Consider the following 22,283-nt stretch of genomic DNA (forward strand, 5'->3'; position numbering starts at 1 on the left):
ACTTTGCTGTGGGGCCAGGGATGACAAATCTCTGTTCAGTCTGAGAATGTCTTTCTCCTTCACAGTGAGGGGCACCTGCACCGGATAAATTTCTAATCTGATCTTTTCTTTTCAAAACCATGACACTTCAGGGTACTTTTGAGAGTTCAAGAACCCTGCAGTCTAATGCGTCCCACAAACCACGCATTGTTTCGCTGTGGAAGAACAAGGTTCTGAGTACTCAGTGGGCCTTGCTTTCTGGGCAGCAATTTGGGCATGCCCTGGCATGATAGGTGGCCTGCGGCTGAGCTCACAGCCCTTTCTCTTGCGGGCCATGCTCTCAAAGTAGCTGCTCCTAAACCCAGTGCTCTGCTCAGGATCTGTCTGCACTGCCCTTTGGCCAGGTGTGAGTCTTGCTGGGAAACTGTTTCTTCAAAGACAACAGATAAACACCAGTCAGTAGCTAAGGCTCTTAGAAACGACAAGGAGAAAGAAGTGAATGGAAAGAGAGTAGAATAATTTACAGAAGCAGTAAGTGACGGGTACCGTTGGTGGTTCTAAACTCTGCAAATAGCCACAGTCAATTTGAAGTTAAAAAATCTAGAAATCATCTGTCATGTGACTTAAAGCACAGTCAAATAAGAATATAGCTGTATCTGGAATAATGGCGGTTATCATGCAATATGCAAGTCAAATGTCTGTAATTGTAAGGCTCCTGTAATTTGTTGTGGCTTACGCAGGTCTAGAGTCAGTGATCTTAGAACTGGAGTGGAAGGTGGGCATGGACCTGGGACCCTAGCACTCCAGAGATGGAGGCAGGCTACACTGGGGAACAGAAACCCGAGGGAGCTGCTGTTACTCACTCTCACACGTTCCTTTCCAGATGTGGGAGCTGTGGGTGCCGAAGTCTCCACCCTCACTAGGGCCATGTTGGTGCTAATTAGCTAAGCTCCTTTGCTCTCTTTAATATGCCAAGTGGTAGAGGAGAGCAGGCAGTGTCAGGATGTCTTCCCAAGGCACGCAGTATCTCCTGTTCGTCTAGTTCCTGCCCCAAGGAATAGGCCACCCGCCGCTGAGGACAGTGCCAGTCAGCAGAGCCGGAATCAGAATCAGGTTCTTCCTCATTCAAATGGAAACAAAAGACGTTTGTCAAACTAGACAGAGTCAAGGCTTATTTACAGGCCTCTGGGGAAAGGTCTCGCTGGCTCACTGTGTCTGAAACCTGTGGAGGCCTATACTCACCCCACTAACAAACCAAAATGTGATTCTGCTTGATGGTTTGAGAAACTGTGGGGACACTCAGAGTGGTGTGCAGGTTGGCTTCCCTCATCATCAGTCCATTCATGGGGACAGCTTGTGACTTACCTTATATATAAAGCCCCATGGGCTTGACTCTTACATGTATTGACTGAATTGTATATGTATAAGCACATGTACACACACACACACACACACACACACACACACACGAGTTTTACTCTTTATTGTGGGGGCAGTGTAATCCAAGACAGCACAGGAACAACAGGCAATAGGTAAATCTTCGCTGAGGACCCAGGAAAATGAAGCGCTGGACCAAAATGCACAGAGGGTGACAGATCCCTGCTCAGTCCCATGGGAACAAAAAGTCACATTGTATGTGTGAATGAAGGCAGGGTAAGGGCTATGTCCTGCCCACAGAGCAAATCCAGGGGCATCTGTGAACATGCTAAGTACCTGCTGCCAACCCCCCACACTGAGTAAACTGATCCTCCAACTAAGTTTATCCTGTGGAAATACGGCAAGTCCATCTATTTTTATTTTTATGTTTTTGAGACCTATCAAGCTTCCCTCTGCTACCTCAGGGCAGTGTGACCCAGGAGCCTGACTTTAGGGGAGGGGTACATTCTTCTTAGGCTGGGTGTTTAAGGTAGCATGAGCAGGAGGTCCTTGTCACCCACATGGAGTTGGGCCCCCCACAAGAGGGAAAGTCACCCGGCTTGCTTAGACTCAGAGTGTTTTTACTATACTCACAGCACAGCCCTGCTGCAGCCATGCAGAGAGGATGCCATCGCGGACAGGCAAATCTGCAGTTCTCAGTGGCTGCCTCTGAAGTCAGCATGAGCATGAACGGGCTTTAATCAGTCGTCTGGAAGTACTTTCTGTTGTTTGCTTTGTGAAGAAGGAGCTGTGGGTTGAGGCTGTGAGCCAAGGGATGTGTTGAGGGTACTTTGCTTATACTATTTTGTGGTGGCATAGATCCTAAGTGTCTTCCAAAGGCCTTTGTCTTTCAGGCTCAGTGCCCAGTTTGGACCATGGGGAGGTCTTAAAGAATTGACAAGTTCTTGAAAGAGATGCTGGAATGCTGACCCCTCCTCTTCCTCTCCCTTTGCCTCCCGATTACCAATAAGTGAGCCATTTCCTGTGATACATGCTTTATGCAGTGATGTGCCTACCTTCCCACAGTCCCAAAAGGTGGCTAGAGCTGATACCTTCAGACAAAAGCACCTTCCCTTGGAGAGAGGTCAGAGGATAGGGATGGGTTGGGTAACTAGAAGGAACTTGCATGTGTGAAGTGCCAGCCTGGGGAGTGTGGCCTGCTGAGGAGCACCAGGGAGGACCACGAGATGAGGAGGAAGGTGAAGGCTGTGGTGAGGTGATGACTTATGAGCCTCCCCAGAGGCTCAGCTCTTCTTCAGGGTAGCCCTGAGCTTTATATATTTAGTCCATTATTTTATTTCTTTCATGTAATTATAAACAAATGCTCATTAAAAAAAAAAAGTTCCATTCTGGAAATACAAATTTAAAAGTACATATGAGCCAGAGGAGTGGCTCAGCTGTTGTGGGGCCTGTGTGAGTTCAGTCCTATGACCCACGTGGTAAAGTGGAGATCCAGCTCCTGCAGTTGTCCACTGACTTACCCACGCATTCCATGGCACATGCACACACCAAATGAATGTGAAAATAGTGAGTGTGTGCTTTCACCCCGCCCATCTCCCATTCCCCACAGGAAATAGTACCCCCAGTTCATTCATGGAGATGCTCAGTTGCCACCAAAAACTGGCTCCTTTCTCTTGTGAAGTTCTGGCTTTAGTCAGTCATCCAGAGAAGCTAGTGTCCACTAAGACCAGGACCACCAAGCACATGAGGACCAAAGCTGTGACTGAAACTGAAAACAGGAATTCCATCTTAAGTACAGCTACAGAGGTGGAGAGGAGGTGGGGGCTAAATTGTGTTTAAATGTGACTGTTAGGACTTACAGGAACGGGTAGTAACAGAAGGTCTCTTTAGATGACTGTACTCTCCAAAAATATTATCCAAACATGAAAAACCGAAGGCTTTTTCATATGGACAAAAGCTAAAGGAGTTGATGGCATTATGACATGGACAGTTCCAAGGGCAGAAATGGATCTGCACAAGGAATGAGTGGAACCAAAAGTAGTAGCCACACAACAAAGCTATTTTAAAATTACCATTATTACCTTAATCTTTTTAACAGAGCACTGGCTGTTTTAGAAGAATGCCTTGTGGGTGTCTAGAATGTACAGCGTGACAACATGGCGTCCTAAGAGAAGAAATGGGGGTGTCTGCACCATGCCAGCAGCATGGAGTCTGTCTTAGGCAGTGTGCTATTGCTGTGAAAAGACTCCATGACCGCAACAACTCTTATAAAGGAACACATTTATTAGGACTGGCTTACAGTTTCCAAGGCTTAGTCCCTTATCATCATAGTGGGTGTTGCTTGTTTGTTGACCTACCTTCTGGTACTCAGATGGGAGCGTGTCCAGGAAGCTCACATCTCCAAGAAAACAAATTTGAGTCACTGCACCAAGTGTTGTTTGTTGCAGCTGGGCTGCCTCCTTGATAGGGTGGGAAGGTGTCCTGAAAACCCACAGTTCTCGGGGCTGGGAAGGTAGCCCAGCTCTGAGGTGGAATAGTGCCCCAAGGGTATCCTGAGTCACAGGAGTCCAGGAATGTCACAGCTCTGGGGTGGGACAGTGTCCCAAGGGTATACTGAGGCACAGGAGCCTAGGAATCACACAGCTCTGAGAAGGCCTCCTCAACAGAGATGTCGCAGCTCCCAAGGAAGGCTTGCCGCAACCCTGATGAGCTGCAGAGCTTTGCAGCCTGAGCTCCGCTCCGTCTTCATTTCTTCATTCTTTTCTTCTTCTGATGGGAGCGTCACAACAGGCAGTAAATCTCTTAAAAGTTCTATTGAGGGACACTTCCAGAGGTCTGGGGGGAGGAGCTGGGCTGCTGGAGAGTCCTCAGGCAGGGGTCTGGCCACTTTTTTTTTTTCTTTGCATCGAGAGGTTATAAAGTATACAGAGTCCAAAATTTACAAAGAGTCCACTGTGAAGGCAGTAGGCCAAAGCAGGAAAGTTTGCAGTCATGGACAGCTCCCACAGTGACAGCGGTAGGCATTCTGGGACAGGAAAGGTGTTGGTTCTCATAGCAGTAGGCTGAGGCAGGAATAGTCACCATGGACAGCTCTCGCTGAGCCGCTGACAGGAGCCACCATTTTGTCTCTTGCCTCCACAGGCCCAGGGTGGGAAGGAAGGGCTGACTGCCCTGATGCAGGAAGGGGGACTGGCAGCCACTTGAAATTGAGTGGCCTGCTTCTCAAGGGCTGGACATAGCTTTGGGGGGAGGGAAGGTTTCCAGTGGGCTGCCACAGCTTGGGGAGAGGTCACCACAGCCAGGGGCCATGTCACGTCACTGCCCCAGGCCCCACCGCATTGGTGGTGGCCGCTTTGATCTGGTGGTGACTGCTGCCATGGCTTTCACCTGGGTGAGGTGCCAAGGCTTAGCCCTGTGGCCACAGCCTTCTCCTTGGCTGAGACAGCAGCCCTCTGCTGTGGCAGCCTTGATGGCTGCTGTGGGCAGGTCAGGGCTTTGATCGCCGTCAAAGCCACTGGCTACTGCAGCAATGAAAGCTCTACAGTGGGTAGCCTGGCAACACACGGGCAGACAAGGTGCTGGAAAAGGGGCTGAGAGTTCTATATCTGTAACCACAGGCAGCAGGAAGAGAGACACACAGCCTGGGTCTAGCTTGAGTTTCTGAAACCTGAAGCCCACGCCAAGCGACACACTTCCTCCAACAAAAGCACGCCTGCTTCTGCAAGGCCACACCTCCTAATTTTTCTCAAGTGGGGTCACTTCCTGATGACTAAGCATTCAAATATGTGAGCCTGTGGGAGCCATGGTTATTCAAAGCACGCCACTCCCTGACCCCAGCAGGCCTGTATACAGTCTTCCTGTTCTAGCACAGTCTCAACACTGTTTAAAAGTCCAAAGTCTCTCTTGAGACTGTGGGAATCTTGACTGTAACTCCCTGTAAAATTGGAATGAAAGAGCAGATCGCATACTTCACTGGCATAGAATATTCATCAGCATTGCAAGAGGGGAGAAAGGGAGCATGGTGAGGAAATACTGAACTAAAGCAAGACCTAACCCCAGGCCGGCCAAATTCCAGGTTCTGCATCCCCATCTCTGATGCCAAAGACAACTCCAGATCTTCAGTTTCTTTCAGCTTTGTTGACTGCTGCCCACTCCCTGTCAGCAGCTCCTCTCTGACATCTCCGACATATTGGGCTTCGCAAGGCAATTCAGGCTTTACCTTCACACAATGGCCTCGCAGGGGCTCCATGCAGGGACGCCCCTGGTACACGCCTGGCCTCAGGGGGAGGTTCCACAACCTTTTCTTGTGGCCTTGATTCTAAAGCCAGAACCACAAGGCTGAAGCGGCCAAGTTCCTCTGCTTGCTGGGGCTGGAACTGTGGTCCCCTGACTCAGTTTCATCTGCTTCTGCTTTCTGTTGCCTAAACCGTTGTGTTATTATTATTCCTCCTCACAAGTTGGAAGCTTAGCTGGGTGGGGCCTTCCCCTCAAGCAGGGCCGTTCCCGTTCCCTAACCGTGTTGTCTATTGAAGTGTGCTGTCTTTTGAACACTTTTCCTTTGAAGCCTCTGCTTTCCCGTTCTAACGTGTGCTGCTCGCTCGTAGGCTGCTGCATTGTGTTTGACTCTATCGCTTTTCACTGGGTTTGGCTCCCTCCAGCCCCGCCTCTAACCCCGTTTAGCCCCTCCCCCCAGCAGTTTCTTCCTTTCTCTGAGTTCATCAATCGGGCAGTGTTTATCAAGGTAGATTTTCAGTCTTTAAATGTTTCTAGATTTTTTTTTTCAGATTTTATTAGAAGTTTGACTAGGAATCTAGTGCTATGTTCAAAACCATTTTGCCTCTGAATCCTGAAATCTCACTGCATTTTCCTCTAGCTTTGAACTTACTTCTTTGTAGCTTACTTTTTCACTATGTTGGGGATGTTTTGTTTGCATTTATTTTACTTCTTCAGTTCACCATTGTCGTGGTGATGTAGACTGGCTTTTTCATTCATCTGACCAAAAAAAAACAAAACAAAACAAAACTTTTTTTTTTTTTTCCTATATATTTTTTTAAATGCCTGAAAGTCTGGAAGTAATCGGGCTCTTCTCCTGGAAGTCTCACTCCGGGGTGTGTGGAGAGTCGGGGAGATGACCTTAGGGATGGGTGAGGGGGTGCACGGGGTGTTAGGGGAGGGGCCTTCCTCGTGAATGACAAGGACCCATGAAGGGATATGGGAAAAGCACTAGGAAAAGCGAAATAGCCCAAAGGACCAAGGTGGGAAAGGACCGAGTGTTTGGTGGGGAGCGCAGCTGGGAGGCAGATGAACTGGAGAAGCTGGGGTGCCAGCTGAGCTGGCTTCCACCTGAAGGGTCGCTCTGGTATAGAAAGAGGCAGGCAGGGCAGCAAGGCGCTGCTGTGAGCCACGTGAGCCACAGGGCACCTGGACTGGTGCGTCCCAGCAGAGGCAGGGAAATACAGTCAGGTTCAGGCTTGTAGTGGGCACAGCAGGAGAGAACCCAAACTTCCATTTTGACCTGGGCAGCCAGGTGAGTAGCTGAGGACCTAACGCAGAGTGGGGAAGGCTCGAGGGAAAGCAGGACTGGAAGACAACAGTAAAAAGTGCTGTTTGGACATGTACCGATTGACGATTGACGCATCGGATAGGCAACTGAACCTGCCGAGTTCGGCTCAGCTAGCATCATCAGTGGGTTGCTGCGGTGAACGCGCTCTGCCGCTGACCCACACCACGATCCCAGAGCCCCTTTACTGTGAAATCTTGTGTGTCTTCAATTTTAACTTTACCCTACTGATTATTTATTTACACCCTCTCCAATTCTGCTTATTCTTTCCACAACTCTCCTTAATGGACATACCCTCCTGGATCAATCCAGGCAGAGAGTCTCTTCCCTTCCCCCATATTCCAGTTGCTTTTGTTCTGTGCCTTGGCTTAAATTTCTTGAGCTTGCTTTCTATCAGTTCATCCTTCCTGTGGCAACCTGCTCTTACCTTGTGGCACTAGGACCCACGTGAGCCCTTGTAAATTGTTCCTTCTGCAGCGTTTCCTCTCTCAGCTCTCAGCGGCTCTGCTCAGCTTCGCCCTTCTCTTGTTACTTTAATTCAGGAGCCTTGGGGCTCAGCTCATGTCTCTGGAGAAGCAGTACTTCTGCGCACCTGTCTTGGATGCTTGCCGCGCAGGTGGGCTTCTCTGACCTGCTAGTGAGGAAACTGTTGTACTGTGTGCAGCGTGTTCATTAACTGCAGGCAAGCTGATGGTTTTCAACATTGTGAGGTATAAGCTCTTCTGACAGAAAACCAATGACTGATCAGCAAATAGCTACTGTCAGCTACGAATCCTCCACGACTTTCCAGGTTCTCAACGACAAGGCACATGATAGCTCAGAGCCAGAAACTCACTTGAGAATGCTGTCTCAAGAGCCTTTCATGAGAAAGACTGCACTCTGGAGGAAGCTCAGCGACAGTAAGGGCTGGGGAGGGTGTCGTGCAGCCAGTCACTTTAGAAGGCTGCTGGTGCACAGGTAATTTTAGCTGTGCCTATAGTCCTAGGAAAGAGCTTGAGGCGCAAGAATCACCGTGAGCCAAGACCAGCCTGGGCTATGTAGTGAGTTCCAGGCCAGGCTAGCCCCAGCAGTCATAAACAAATGAAACAAGAACAGACAAACTGGGTAGGGGGCTACAGCTGGGATACAAAGTGAATAAACTGTAATTAATAAAAATAAAATAAATTTTAGAAAAAGAATAAATAAACTATCTATAAAATCTTTAAGTCAATCCTATGAAATTTCTACTGATTTTATAAAATTGTAGAAACTAAATTATGGAGAAATTCCTATTAAGCAGAGCTTAGGAGTTGATGAATCTAAATAGAACATTGTTCTTTCTCAGCAGGGGAGCCCACATAAGGGGATTCAGAGATGGGGACGAGAACACACAAAACAGAACCTTAATGTGGCCATTACTGGAGCCTCCCTTTTGTCTTCGGGGAAAGGGAGGGAAGAATAACGCTTTGACGGGTTTAGGGGCAGTGTTTGTTCTTGGAGGTCAGTCTGACGCATGTTACCAGCCCTCAAGATCTGAGTACGCCTATCTTTGTTGTGGAAATTAAACAGGCTATACCTGGGCACTGCAGAATGGGTAGGCATGGCTAAGGTTCCTGGGCTTGGAGAGGACAGAAGAATCATGGGAGACAGATGGACAGGAAGAGAGGAGGAAGACACCATGCAATGGGTTAGTGTGGAGAAAAACAACAAACAAACAAACAAACCATGTGGGCCAGAAGGAAGGACCCCAATGATAGTGTGAAAAGACCTGGATGAAGAATTTAAGCAAGTACCATGGGGTTATATATGGAAGGTAGATCAGATACAGAGGATTAAGGTGGATGGCATTGGATGGGGGCTGAGAGATGGATAGCAAGGATATTGAGTCAAGGTAGGTGAAATATCTGCCCAGCCCAAGGTAACTAAGGTAATTATAAAATCTAACAGGAGTCTATGTCTTATTATTGTGATAGTGGGTTAAATAATACTGCCGTGATAATCTTAGGGCTAATAATAAACATTATAAACCAAACACTCATTTTTATTTTTAATTTACTACAACAGGGTGTGAAGATCTTATCTTTTCCTCCTATATCCATCATTGGTTTGTGGCATTTTCTATGCCCAGAAAAAATATGTAAACTCAACATGAATGATAATTAATTGGAAGGGCTAAGGGAGGTCAGACTGACTGTAAGCGAGCAAGGCAGGCCCCACGGAGATGCAGGTGGCCTCACCCAGCCACAGCTTGGGAGGCACCCAGAGACCGCCACCTTGCTGAAGTCGCTGTAAGGTGAGGGCACAGTCTCAGCTGGTGGGACTGTCTCGGGCTCTTCGTCCATGCTGTGCAGCTGTCACCGATTTCCTGCCCTCATTCATTATTTAAAACCTAAATAAAAATGAAGGCCAGCAGTCATTCTGAATTAATTAGCTTTTCTGGCAGCTGCCATTTGAGAATTAGGAATTTTCCAGAGCCAGGAAATTCTAATGGATACTTTTTGTGCGTGTGGCGTCAGATTGGATTAAAGAGAATGTTGTGGAGAAAATTAAATGCTACGCCTTTCTTATTGATTCAGTTGCCTCCAGATAACCACTATTCATGATGATAAGTAGACCATAAATCCTTTTAACAATAACAAATTCAAATAAATAGGCTGAAGAGCTCACACGGCTGTGATTTTTCCTTCACAGGCAGCTTGTTTATTGTTTACTGAAGAGTGTCTGGGCTTTGCCTTGCCTTTGAGAGATTTTCAAGTAGAGGATTGGTCTAGATTTCTCAAGGAAATTTCCAAACTGAGCTTGTGTGTATGCCTTTGACTGCCTGAGGTTACACGGCCGTGGGGTTCTTGATCCTGAAAAGGGCACCATGCACAGCCATGATAATGAGATGAGAACAAAGAAACACTGCAGGAGGGTCATGAACTTGGGGCTCTGGTGGTGGTGGTGGGCCCTGGTGCACTCAGCTGTTAGCTGCCCTACCCTACCCATGCCAGGGTGCTGACTCCTGCCTGGAGTAGCAGGAGCAGCCACCACCGTGAAGAGGAGGGAGCCTGGCTTCTGGCATCACAAGAGATGAGTGGGTTCCCAGCATCCAATGGCTACTCTAGGTAACAGGCCCACGAGTTAAAATGACTGGAAGGAGGACGAAGTCTGGGCACTCACAAATGAGATGTCCCTGTACAATGAAGTGAGCGCACATGGAGGTGACGGCACATTGAGTTGGAGTCTTTATGTCATGGTAACTTAGTTTCAAAGTCATAAAGCCCAAGTTAGGTGACGCTTAGATGGCTTAAAGATCAATGGAAACAGAGTTTTGTAGTTAATATTGTCAACTTCTCTTGATTGACAGATGCCCCGGGATTGGGAAGCCTTCCCCAGGTGTCTGAGTGTGTCTGCAGAGATGATTGGCCCTGGGGCTCTCTGACTGGTGAGTGGTAACAAGAAGGCATTTTGGAAGGTGGTGAAAGGCTGGAAGTGTTTGAAGGAAATAGATACTTTTTTGTCTTTTCCTGGCCCCATGCTATAAGGCCTTTCCTCTGCTTCATGTATCTCATGCTGTACTCCAGGACCAGAAAGAGCCAAGAGACCATAACTCAAGCCCCCTGAAAATGTTCACCAAAACCAATCTTTCCTTCCTTGTTCTGTCAGGTATTTTGTCCTAGAGAAAAGAAAAAGACTGAAACATAGAGTTAAAGCAAGAGAGGATTTGTGAAAAGATGTCTTGGGGGTAAAGCTGGGCATCTCCCCACAGCTTGTGCAAGGAGCCAAGGCTGAGCCTCAAAGAAGACCCAACCCTATGAGCCATCCCCTAGGATTCGCCCCAAGCCCAGCAGCTTGAATGACAGGAGTGTGTTCAGATAAGGATTCTGCTGATTGGCTGGGCTAGCCCTCTAGATCCCATTCCAAAGGAAGGGTAGCAGATCAGTTATGCTGGTTCCAGCTTGATGCTCATGGATATGGAATAGAGTGGACTGTGATCTTCCTAGTGTTGTCTCTCATCACCACCAAGCTAGGCTGGGTTCTGTACACTGTAGTAGCCTGAGTTCACAAAGCAAGCAGCCATGTATGGGACTCCGCTGGATGGGACTGCTGAAGGCATGCTAGACTGTCTGCTGCTTCTCATTGGCCAAAGCTAGTCACTATACCAGCCCAGGTTCAGGTGTGGAGAGCTGCTGGTGTGTCAGGCTGCTTTGTCATTGAGCTCTCAGCACCCTGGCCTTCACCTGGAGTCAGTGGTAAGCAGGATGTCTTGCCAAGTCTACCTCCTTTTGTTTGAGACAGCAGGCGGGATGTCTTGTCAAGTTCACACCTTTTGTTTGTGTGAGGATCACACAGGTAGTCGAGGTAAACAAGTTTGACTTCTCCATGAACTTCCCCATTCATTGTACTGAGGTGCTCTGCTCTGACTATGAAAAGGGATTATTGGAATAAACCAGGACAACTGCTCTCTACTGGAAGCCCTCTTGCAGAGATCCTGTAAGACCTGGGGTCTCACAGCTGAGGAGTTCAAGATCTTGTCCTTCCCAGAACCTCCCACAGACCACGACTCGATGCAAAAGCAAGAAGTTTCTTTGTTCCAATTGCGATAGGGTCACCCCTCCAAAGACAGGAGACGACCCCGAGCATGCAAAGCACAGGGTTTTTATAAAAATCTGGCCACTTTTGCTCTATACATTGATTGTCAGCAAGAATAGCATGAAGATAGTTTACAGCTAGTTGTTTGCAGTTTTTGGCCATTTGTGAGTTTTCTCAAAACAATTCATCCTGCCCTTATTTTTTTAAAAACTATCTCGGAGCAGTTCATCCTGCCCTTTGAGAGCTATCTGCCTCTGGCTTTAATTCAAGGCTATCTTGGAGCAGCTCATCCTACTGTTCGAGAGCTATGTGCCTCTGGCTTTAATTTAAGGATGGGAATAGTCACAGCTGTTTTTCTTTTACAGTTGTTTGCATTTTCGGGCGGGTTCTCAATCCCATATGTAGTGTGTTGGTTTATTAATTTTCTTTCAATCCTCACTCCTGACTCAAGAACTATTTGTCTCTGCTGGCAGGCTCCAGCAGTTTGACTCCCGAACAGGGACTTGAGATACGGGGAAGCAGGGAAGGACACCATGGGTGTTGGTGAGCTCAGTTCATAAAGTAAATAGGATGCAGTGAGTAAAATTCAAGAGTAACATTAGGACAAGGCAGTAGCCTCATGTTTTTTGTATGGAATTTAATTAGAGATAGTCTGTATATGCGGCATGGAACTGAGAAAGTGAAACTTTCAGGCTTTTAGAGAAAGAGGATAGAAAGATGGGAGGCTTTGAGACAAAATGAAATTAAACTCTAGGCTCCTCTAGAAGAGTTATATGTCCCTCCTGATGATAATTTCTTGTTAGAAGAAGTCTTTGAGGATGACTTATATCCTGATGAGGTTGCAGAGTTGGAGAGAGAAGTAGCTAAATATTATTCTGAGAGATACCCTCTGATTCAGGCTATGAGTGTTAAAAAAAAAAACAAAAAAAAAAACTTAAGCCTTGGCAAAAAGAAATAAAAAGTTGGAATCGGCTTGGAGGAAATAAACAGAAAAATTGGAGAATTAACTACTAGGGAAAATGAGGCCCAGTCCTCGACTCCAACTCACTCATTGGTTGCAGGCTTGGACCCTTTTCCTGGGATGGCTACAGTTATAGTAGCTCAAAAGACAAGGGGACTTTTTTCTTTGTCCACTGTGCAAGTAACTGTATCCCTTTTATAAGCTTCTTTACAACAAACTAGGCAGAAAGGAGAAGATATAACTGAGTTTTATGGTTTTCCAGTTCTAGAGCAACCTGATGGACAGGGTAATATGGTGAGAGTCTATGCACTTATACCTTTTAAACAATTAAAAGAATTGAAAATTGTATGTGCTCAATATGGTCCTACAGCACCTTTTACTCAAGCTCTGTTAAAGTCCTTGTCTACTGAGGCCCTCTGCCCAGGGGACTGGAAGCAATTAGCAAGAGCATGTTTATCAGGAGGAGATCATTTATTATAGAAGTCAGAATTTGCAGAGCACTGCCAAGTTACAGCTGAACTCAATCGAGCTCAAGGAGTTCCTATAACTTATGACATGCTTGCTAGGGAAGGAATCTACAGGCAAACAGGACAGCAGTTGGATTTTGATGTGGCTGTTTATGCTCAAGTAAATGCTGCTTCCTGAAAGGGCTGGAATAAACTTTCACAAACAGATAGACAAGTGGAGGATTTGTCTAAAATCTTTCAGGGACCTGATAAATTATTTCAAGATTTTGTAGCAAGATTAATGCAAGCAGCAAGCAGACTTGAAGGTGCTACAGATTCTGGATTATTAGTAGTAAAACAAGTGGCCTATGAAAAATGCTAACAGTGCCTGTCAAGTGGCTTTTAGGAAGAAAGGAAATATTTCTGACTATATTAGGTTATTTTCTGACATTGGGCTGTCTTATTCTGCCGCCTGATGAGGGAAGACTATTAAAGAAGTATTATTTCAACAACAGAAAGGCCCAAAGAATGGAGTATCTGGAAGTTGTTATGGTTGTGGGCAAATGGGACATCAAAGAAAAAGTTGTCCTAATGCTGGTAAGAAAGAAGGGAGTCAAAAGGAACCTGGTCTATGTAAAAGAGATGTAAAAGAGAAAATCATTGGGCTAATGAATGTAAGTCTAAAAGAGATGCTGCAGGAAACCCTTTAATGCAGGGAAACTGGAAAAGGGGCCAGCCTCAGGCCCTCCAATGTTTGGAGTGCTACAGAACTTTGTCCCTCAGCAGGGAAAGCCATTCAGGACCTCTGCAGAGCAACCACAGGGAGCGTAGGACTGGACCTCAATTCCTCCACCTACACAGTATTAATTCCTGAAATGGGGATACAGGCCCTACCTACAAGAGTTTATGGTCCATTACCTAGGGGTGCTATGGGATTATTACTAGGAAGAAGTAATGCAGAGAATTTTAGTAGCTCCTGGGGTAATTGATGTGGATTATGAAAGGGAAATAAAAATTATGACACTCTCCAAATGGAATTTCTGTAATAAAACAAGTCAATGATTAGCCCAATTAATATTGCTTCCCCAAGTTCAGACAAAAATGCAAGTAAGAAGGATAGGAGAGAAGAACAGGTTTTAGATCCTCTGATACTTATTGGATACAAGCTATTGGTTCCAATCAGCTTGAACTAGTGTTACAAATTAATGGAAGAAAATTTACAGGGTTATTGGATACAGGAGCTGATGTCTGTCTTAACTGTTGATCAATGGCCTATGCATTGGCCTAAACAATCTCTATTAAACAATTACAAGGGATAGGACAAAGCCAATGTCCTGAGCAAAGTAGTGATGAATTAACTTGGAAGGATGAGGAAGGACATGAGGGAATCTTTAAACCATATATTGTTCCTGGCCTTCCTGTTAATCTGTAGGGTAGAGATGTGATGAGTAACTCGGGAGTGTATCTTTATAGTCCTAGTAATATAGTTACCAATCAGATGCTTAATCAAGGATATTTACCAAATTCAGGATTAGGAAAATTTGGAAAAGGAGTAGCTCAGCCACTAATACCTGCCCCAAGAAATTTTAAAAGGGGGTTGGGTCATTTGAGGGGAGGTCACTGAACGACCTGTACCCCATGCAGATCCAGTAACATGGAAAGCAGATATTCCTGTGTGGGTGGATCAGTGGCCTCTTTCCCTTGAGAAAATTAAAGTCGCCCAGCAGTTAGTACTGGAACAGCTTGATAGTGGCCATATTGCTTCATCAAACTCACCTTGGAACGCCCCTATTTTTGTTATAAAAAAAGAAATCAGAAAAATGGAGACTTTTACAAGATCTCAAAAAAGTAAACGAGATCATGGAGTTAAGGGGGGGTCTTGCAACCTGGATTACTTACCCCTTATTTTATTCCTAGAGATACTTTTAAGATTATACTAGATTTGAAAGGTTGTTTTTATACTATCCCTCTTGCTCCTCAAGACTGTAAAAGATTTGCTTTTAGCATGCTATCAGTAAATTTTAAAGAACCTGTGAAGACATATCATTGGCTTGTATTACCTGAAGGTATAGCAAATAGTCCAACCTTATGTCAAAAATTTGTGGCACAAGCTGTTTTTAAAACTAGACAAGCATATTCTTCTGTGTATATTATTCATTATATGGATGACATTTTATTGGCTCATAATAATGAAGGGATTTTATTAAGTGCTTTTGCACATTTACAGCAAGCTTTGAAGGATCAAGGTTTAGTAGTTGCACCAGAAAAAGTACAGATAGAGCCACCTTGTTTGTATTTGGGACATAAATTATACCCTCAGACTATTATTCCTCAGAAAATTCAATTAAAGAGAGACAACCTAAAAACTTTAAATGATTTTCAAAAGTTGTTAGGTGATATAAATTGGCTTAGACCCCATTTGAAGTAAACTACAGGAGAGCTGAAATCACTTTTTGACATTTTAAAAGGAGAGGCTGATCCTTTGTCAAAAAGGGAACTTACCAAAGAAGCTCAGGATGCTTTGCAAAAGATAGAATTAATTAGCTACTGAAAGACATGTTCACTATAGAGATTATTCAAAAGAATGGGGTGCATATGTTTTGGCTATTGTTCATACTCCAACTGTTGTATTGTGGCAAGAAGGACCATTATTATGGTTGCACTTGCCTGTTTCTCCTGTGCGAGTTCTAACACCATATTATGAAGCGGTGGCTAGTTTAGTTCAAATGGCTCGCATAGAATCTTGCAAGTATTTTGGTAGAGAGCCCTCCTTAATTGGAGTCCCTTTTACCAAACCACAAGTAGACTGGTTATTTCAAAATGCAGATTGTTGGGCCATAGCTTTTGGTCATTATTTAGGATGTATTGACAATCATTATCCAAAAGATAAATTACTTCAATTTGTCAATGAGTATGTATTCCCTAAAATAATTAAACAAGAGCCATTACCTCAAGTTCCAACAGTATTCACAGATGGATCTTCAAATGGAAAAGCTGTCTATATATGTACTGCAGGACAAACTTTTGTTTTACAAACACTGCCAGCCTCAGCTCAAGTTGTAAAATTATGAGCTGTAGCTGCAGTCTTTAAAAATATGGCTTCTACCCCTTTCAACTTGTACACTGATGGCTGTTATATTGCTAAGGCTTTGCAAGTCCTAGAGACTGTAACATATGTTGACACAGGCAATAAACAAGTACAAGATCTATTTAGAGAGATATAACAAAATATCCAGAGTCGTGTGCAGTCTTGTTATATAAGGGCATATTAGATGTCATCCAGGACTTCTGGGCCTCTAACATTAGGGAATGATTTAGCAGATAAGCCACATGCTTGGTTGGATTAACTCAGCAAGAATTGGCTCAACAATCTCATGCTTTACATCATCAAAAAGTCAGAGCGTAAGAAAGCAATTTAATATTACCAAAGAAGCTGCTAGACAAAATGTAAGAGATTATGTCCTTCTTGTCCTTAACATTTTAATGTATCTCAATCCAATCATTTGTGGCAAATAGACATAACTCATATCCCAGAATTTGGAAAACTAAAATATGTTCATGTAACAACTGATACTTTTTCAGGATTTATCATGGCAATTCCCTTAGCAGGAGAAGCCACCAAACTTGTTATAAGTCATTGCTTAAAATTGTTTTGCTACAATTGGTATTCCTTCCATTGTAAAGACTGATAATGGTACTGCATATATTAGTCATGCTTTTCAGTGTTTTGTGCACAAATGAATATAAATCATAAAACAGGTGTTCCATATACTCTTCAAGGTCAAGGAATTATGGAGCGTGCCCATGGATCTCTTAAGAGCCAATTGCAAAAAATTAAAAAGGGCAAGTTATAGCCCCAAACACCACAGAATTACATTAACCATGCTCTTTTTATTTTAAATATTTTTGAATGTGGATATACAAGGCTGTTCTGTGGCTGATCGATTGTGGCACCCTAATGCCAAAAATAATCATTCCCAAGTAAAATGGAAAGATCCATCACTGGAATGTGGCAGGGCCCCAACCCTGTATTAATATGGGGAAGAGGGCATGTTTGTGTTTTTTCACAGGACTCAGAAGGAGCCAGGTGGATCCCAGAAAGGCTGGTACAAATTGCAGGAGTTTTTCCCCCGGGAGGAGGATGTTCCTGCTGCTGACCATAGTGAATTCTGTCCTGATGGTGAACAGAGAGCTGTATTGAGCTTATGCTCCTGACCCACATTTGTTTCATTCTGCTCCTGGGAGAAGATGTTGTGCAGAGAAACCTCTTACATACAATGTGACTGTCCTTGATTGATCTGGTAATCAGGACAATTCTCAGCAAAATCAGGAAGCATGGGAAAAAGGACTGACTATGGGACTTTGGTCTGATTCTGGTTCTCAGCAGACCTATATTTGGAAGCTTGCCACAGAAACTCTTGGGAGGCCCTGTAACTGCCTATGTATATTCTCCTTATGCTTTGTTTGGAAATGTTAATGTTTTAATACAAGATTCAAACTTTAATGTTTCTTGCCACCAATGTAAACTAACTAAGCTTTCAAATGGGCAATAAGGTCTGATTGTTTGACGGCATTTTATTATGGTTCCTATGAATGTTTCTCAGGCTTGGTGTTTGGATAAGGGGTCATCTTTTAAGTCACTTTTATGGAGTGTTATAGGACTTGGCTCATTACTCTTATTAGGAGCATGTCTCCTACCAGTGATAATTAAAACCTTCATCAAGGCCTTTTAGAATGTTAAAGCTGATCTTCATAAGATTAAACCCTAGCAGAGGTTGGTAGTCAAGGACAGGTAAGATCTCTCTGAAGAATTTTCAATCTAAGACAGGGTATGAAGGAAGGAATTCATGTACCAATGATGGGTATATATATCTTTCAAGAGAGACAACCTGGGCAAGTTGTGGGCAGCGGTGTGGCCATGGGAGGAGCTGCTCCTCCACGCCTACCACCCCATCCCAGTCAGGTCCAGGCCCAGCACCAGCTGAACTCAAAGTTTGCGGCCACAGCAGGGTGAATGACAGCCATATTTGCTGGCATGGCCCAAGTCAGCAACAACAAAAAGTGTGTGGGCACCCGGGGGAGTTCAGACAGGCACCCCCCCAGCCTGGGCCTTGGCCTTGCTGCCACTACCACCATGCTTGTGGCCTTGCCTGGCTTTGCCCAGCGGGTGCACTTGCCACCCTCAGGGATGTCGTACAAACCAAATTTGACCGTGCACATGCCCGTCACTGCCCTCAATGCCAGAAATGTCCACTCACCATCTACCAGCAGGGTAACCTCCACTCAATATCGTCAGCTGTTGAGTGACTATTGGCCTCCATCAATAGGCTCCATCCAGGGAACTGGAAATAGCCAGGTTCCCCAGAGTAAACATGCAGAACTGCTGGCCATCATTGAAGGGTTGGGGAAAGAGATCAGACCCATGTATGCAGGGAGCAAGAGCGGTGTGGAGAGACTAAAACGAGGCATCATTCATGCCCGAAGCCTAGTTTGGGAGTGTTTAGCTGAAATGGAACATAATGCCAGGTCCTTGCCCTGGCCAGTCAGAAGGCCCATCTTGCTACTCCATGGAGATGAGAGGCTTCATTCAAAATGGCAGTAGTTCTTCTACGGCAATCATTAAGCTCTGGACGCACACTCAAAAGATTGGGAAGACATTTTGCAGTTTCTGACCATGTGCATTTTAAGTAGCTAGGAATGGCTCAGCTCTTTTCTTTCCAAGCATTTGAAAGATGTTTGTAAAGCCACTTCAGAGCTAGAGTTAGCTATTGTTTGCCCCCAAATACCAGTGTCCTCTTTAATTTCCCTTTGAATATATTTTCCATCTGCATCACCCCAGTTGACTTCCTTCCCATGAGCTCACCTGCCTCTGAGGACTTGCGTGCACACCACAGCACGTTTGCTTAGCGGCTGGCCTTCCTGTGTACAGGGTAGACCCTGCTTCATGGAGCTTCTCCGCTTAAGTATCTGCATGACTGAGTGCTTTGAAGTCAATCTTAAAAATGCACAAGTTATAAATACAGAAGAAAGAGCGATTTACCCAATCTTCCACATGCCGGGCAAATGTCCATCCAGAGAGTATAGATCTCGGTTCCATGTTTACTGTGAGCCAATCACAACATCTGGAAGAAAATGACTAAAACTGTTGCATCTTTGTATTTATTGCTTGGTGTAATAAAGCTTATTTTCATTAAAGAGAGAGAAAGAGAGAGAGAACCTAGACAGGAACAATCTTCTGCTCCTTAGCTCTTAAGTTATGGTCAATTTTTAAAATATAAAAAAGGGAGACCTATGGAGAACCGCTGGTTTATTAGGCTGCTTTGTCATTGAGCTCTCAGCAGAGAGACATGTTTTCACCCTGGCCTTCACCTGGAGTCAGTGATAAGGAGGATGTTTTGCCAAGTCTACCTCTTTGTTTGAGACAGCAAGCGGGATGTCTTGTCAAGTTCACACCTTTTGTTTGTGTGAGGATCACACAGGTAGTCGAGGTAAACAAGTTTGACTTCTCCATGAACTTCCCCATTCATTGTACTGAGAAGCTCTGTTCTGATTATGAAAAAAGATTATTGGAATAAACCAGGACAATTGGTCGCTACTGGAAGCCCTCTCGCACATATCCCATGTGTAGTGTGTTGGTTTATTAATTTTCTTTCAATCCTCACTCCTGACTCAAGAGCTGCTCGACTCTGCCAGCAGGCTCTGGCATTCAGCGAACCTTCCTCCTTTGCCCTAGAGAGAACAACATTTAAAACACACTGGGCAGGAGTGTGGCTACAGGAGGGGCAGGCTGATCTTTAAAAGTCTACACAGAGCTGAAATGACATAGCTATGAAACTCAGTTCATTTCCTCATAACTTAAGAATCATGTGACTAAGGCTATTACAGTAACCTGGAAATGGGGGAGGGCAGAGATAGACCAACTAAGAGAGACAGAGAGGGAGAGAGAGATAAAGGGAGAGAGACATGCAGGGATCTCATAACAGAGCTGCAACTTCAGAGTATAAAAACCATCTCCCTAGAAGAGAGGACAAGAAAGTTCTTAGGCGAGCCCCTTCCTGTTTGACCCCCAGTAATGATAAAGTACCTGCCCTCTAAGCATGAGTGCCTGAGTTTGAACCCCTGAGAACCCATGTTCAAAACAACAACAAAACCAGGCAAGGTAGCACATATCTGAAACCCCAGTGTTTGGGGTTGGCAGACAGGTAGAGCCCTGAACCTTACCGGCCAGCCAGTCCACTGAGTCAGGCTGAGGTATATCCGTGTCCTGGTGGGCTATCGTTCAGTGAAAAAGAGCAAGCCGGTGGCACACAGCTGGGTGGAAGGGCAAATGCATTCTGCTAAATGAAAAGGGCTAATTACTCAAAGTTAAATACTGTCATTCCACTATATACAGATAGTCTCAGGACGCTGAAACAATAAGATGGAGGACAGAGCACTATTTCCTGGGTTCAGGGATACAAGGACACCATGACCACAAAGGACAGTATGAAAGACCCTTCACAGTGATGGCACTTCCTGTTTGTAGACTGGCAGGGCTACATAACTCTATATAGTGATAAAATTCCATGAAGCTACACAGCGAAGCCGTGTATTTAAGAGGTGGAGGCTGGGTAGGTAGTTTGGTTGAACTCTTGTCTAACACTCATGAAGTCCTGGGGTTGAGTCCCAGCAGCACATGTATCATGTGTTGTAGCCCACATCTGTCGTCCCAGCACTCAGGAAGTAGATACAAGAGTTGAAGAAGCTCAAGGCCACTTCCAAGTCTGAGGCCAGCTGACACTGTCTAAAAAACAGTGAAATGTATTGTTATAATTTGAATCTAAAAATGTTCCCCAAAGGCTCATGTGCTGAGAACTCAGTCCCAGACAGTGGTACCATGGAGTAAGTGGTTCATGCCAGCACTACCTTCACTGGTGGGTTAATTCACCGATGAGCTGGCTCTGAAAGGGCAGTTTGGAAGTGGAAACAAAAGCCAACTGAGTAGGCTCTGAGAATTTATCTTCTTCCCTGCTCCACCTCACTTTCTGCTCCCTGGAGGTCCTGAAGTGAACAGCTTTCTTCTCTGTTATCACAGGCTTCAAAGGCATGGAGCTCTGTGACCATGGACTACATCCATGAGCCAAAATAGATTTAAAGTTACATCAGTTTTATCACAGCAAAGAAATTCTGACTAGCATGCTGGGTGATTGGCCTGGGCCCCAGTTAATTCAGTTAAGTAAGATACCCGCATTGGAGAAGCTGAAGGAAGAGCACATGCCACAAGGGCACATGGGCACACCATTTCTGAAATGTCTAGACACTAATAAGATGGTTCCTAAATGGACTGGTTTTTGTTTGTTATTTGTTTGTTTAAGTATAAGTAAGAAAGCCAGCCAGCATGACTTCAGGGTTATCCATCAGGTCTTGATAATTTATTTGCCACTTATTTCCCTTCGAATGAGGGTTTACTTATGCATAATGTTGCGATATAGTCTATCTTGGTAGACTATAAACTTCCTCCAGTTCTCATCTTGTGATTTTTCTGACGGACACGTGCTGCTGAGCATGTCGGTAGGGGGCAGTTTACCCTGTGGGTGCATGTGTCATGATCAAACTGGGGCAGGGATCGTTTCTGTCCTCTTAGAGGTTACCATTTCTTTGTTTGGGGAATTTTTGAACTCTTCTAGGTCTTTATAACATACCTGACTATGCTCTCCTGGTAACAGTCCAGTTTCTTACCTCCTCTACTCTCTGTTCCCTCCAACCTCTGGTAACTGCCCTCTGCTCCCCCATGACCAATGCCTTTGTCTTCCACATGTGTGATGCTATGGTCTCTCTTATTTGGCTTGACATGGTGTCCCGGTGCCATCCATGTTACTGCAAATGACAGAACTTCACATTTTTAGGATTTAGTAATATCCACTGCGTGTACACACACCACGCTTTCTTTTTTCATTCTTCCTTCAAAGGACACCTTGTTTGGTTTTCTGTCTTTGTTATTGTGGTGTGTTGATTTGATTTCTTTGGAGAGCTATGTATCCATTCAGTAGCAGGAGGCCTCGGTAGTTCTATGAATACATTTGTGAGGGCCCGCCATACCGTTTACTGTGGCAACTGCGCCAGTTTGCACCCTGCCACCGGTGTGTGAAACTCTGCCTTCTCTGCGTCCTCACCAGCATGTGTCATCTTTGACTTTACTGGTAACAAATGGTCTGTGTTTAGCTGATATCGCAATGCACGTCTAACTTGCGTTTTCTTGATGACTAATGATATTTAGGATTACATCATGTTGGTCATTTATTTTTTGAGAAATGTCTATGCAGCTCATTTGTGCTTACAAATCTTATTTTGTTGTGTTCTCTGGGTTATTTCTATATTCTGGATATTAACCCCTTCCTCAATGCACATTTTGCAGATAATGCTCCTT

At 44.9% G+C, this 22,283-nt stretch overlaps 1 protein-coding gene across 1 annotated transcript; it reads left to right on the plus strand.

Annotated features, from left to right (window-relative positions):
• The first annotated feature begins 18,008 nt into the window (after positions 1-18,008).
• On the plus strand, positions 18,009-18,479 carry LOC129682388 (cyclin-dependent kinase 2-associated protein 1-like). Its single transcript, XM_055614740.1, has one exon. It carries the CDS (start codon positions 18,012-18,014, stop codon positions 18,477-18,479), a length of 468 nt encoding a protein of 155 aa, XP_055470715.1. The 5' UTR covers positions 18,009-18,011.
• Positions 18,480-22,283: the final 3,804 nt, after the last annotated feature.

Source organism: Psammomys obesus, unplaced genomic scaffold (assembly GCF_907164565.1).
Source record: "Psammomys obesus unplaced genomic scaffold, mPsaObe1.curated_primary_1811, whole genome shotgun sequence".
Classification (NCBI taxonomy): domain Eukaryota; kingdom Metazoa; phylum Chordata; class Mammalia; order Rodentia; family Muridae; genus Psammomys; species Psammomys obesus.

Coding starts and splice junctions, on each gene's coding strand:
- LOC129682388 (XM_055614740.1), top strand. CDS start 18,012: ATGCTTGTGGCCTTGCCTGGCTTTGCCCAGCGGGTGCACTTGCCACCC.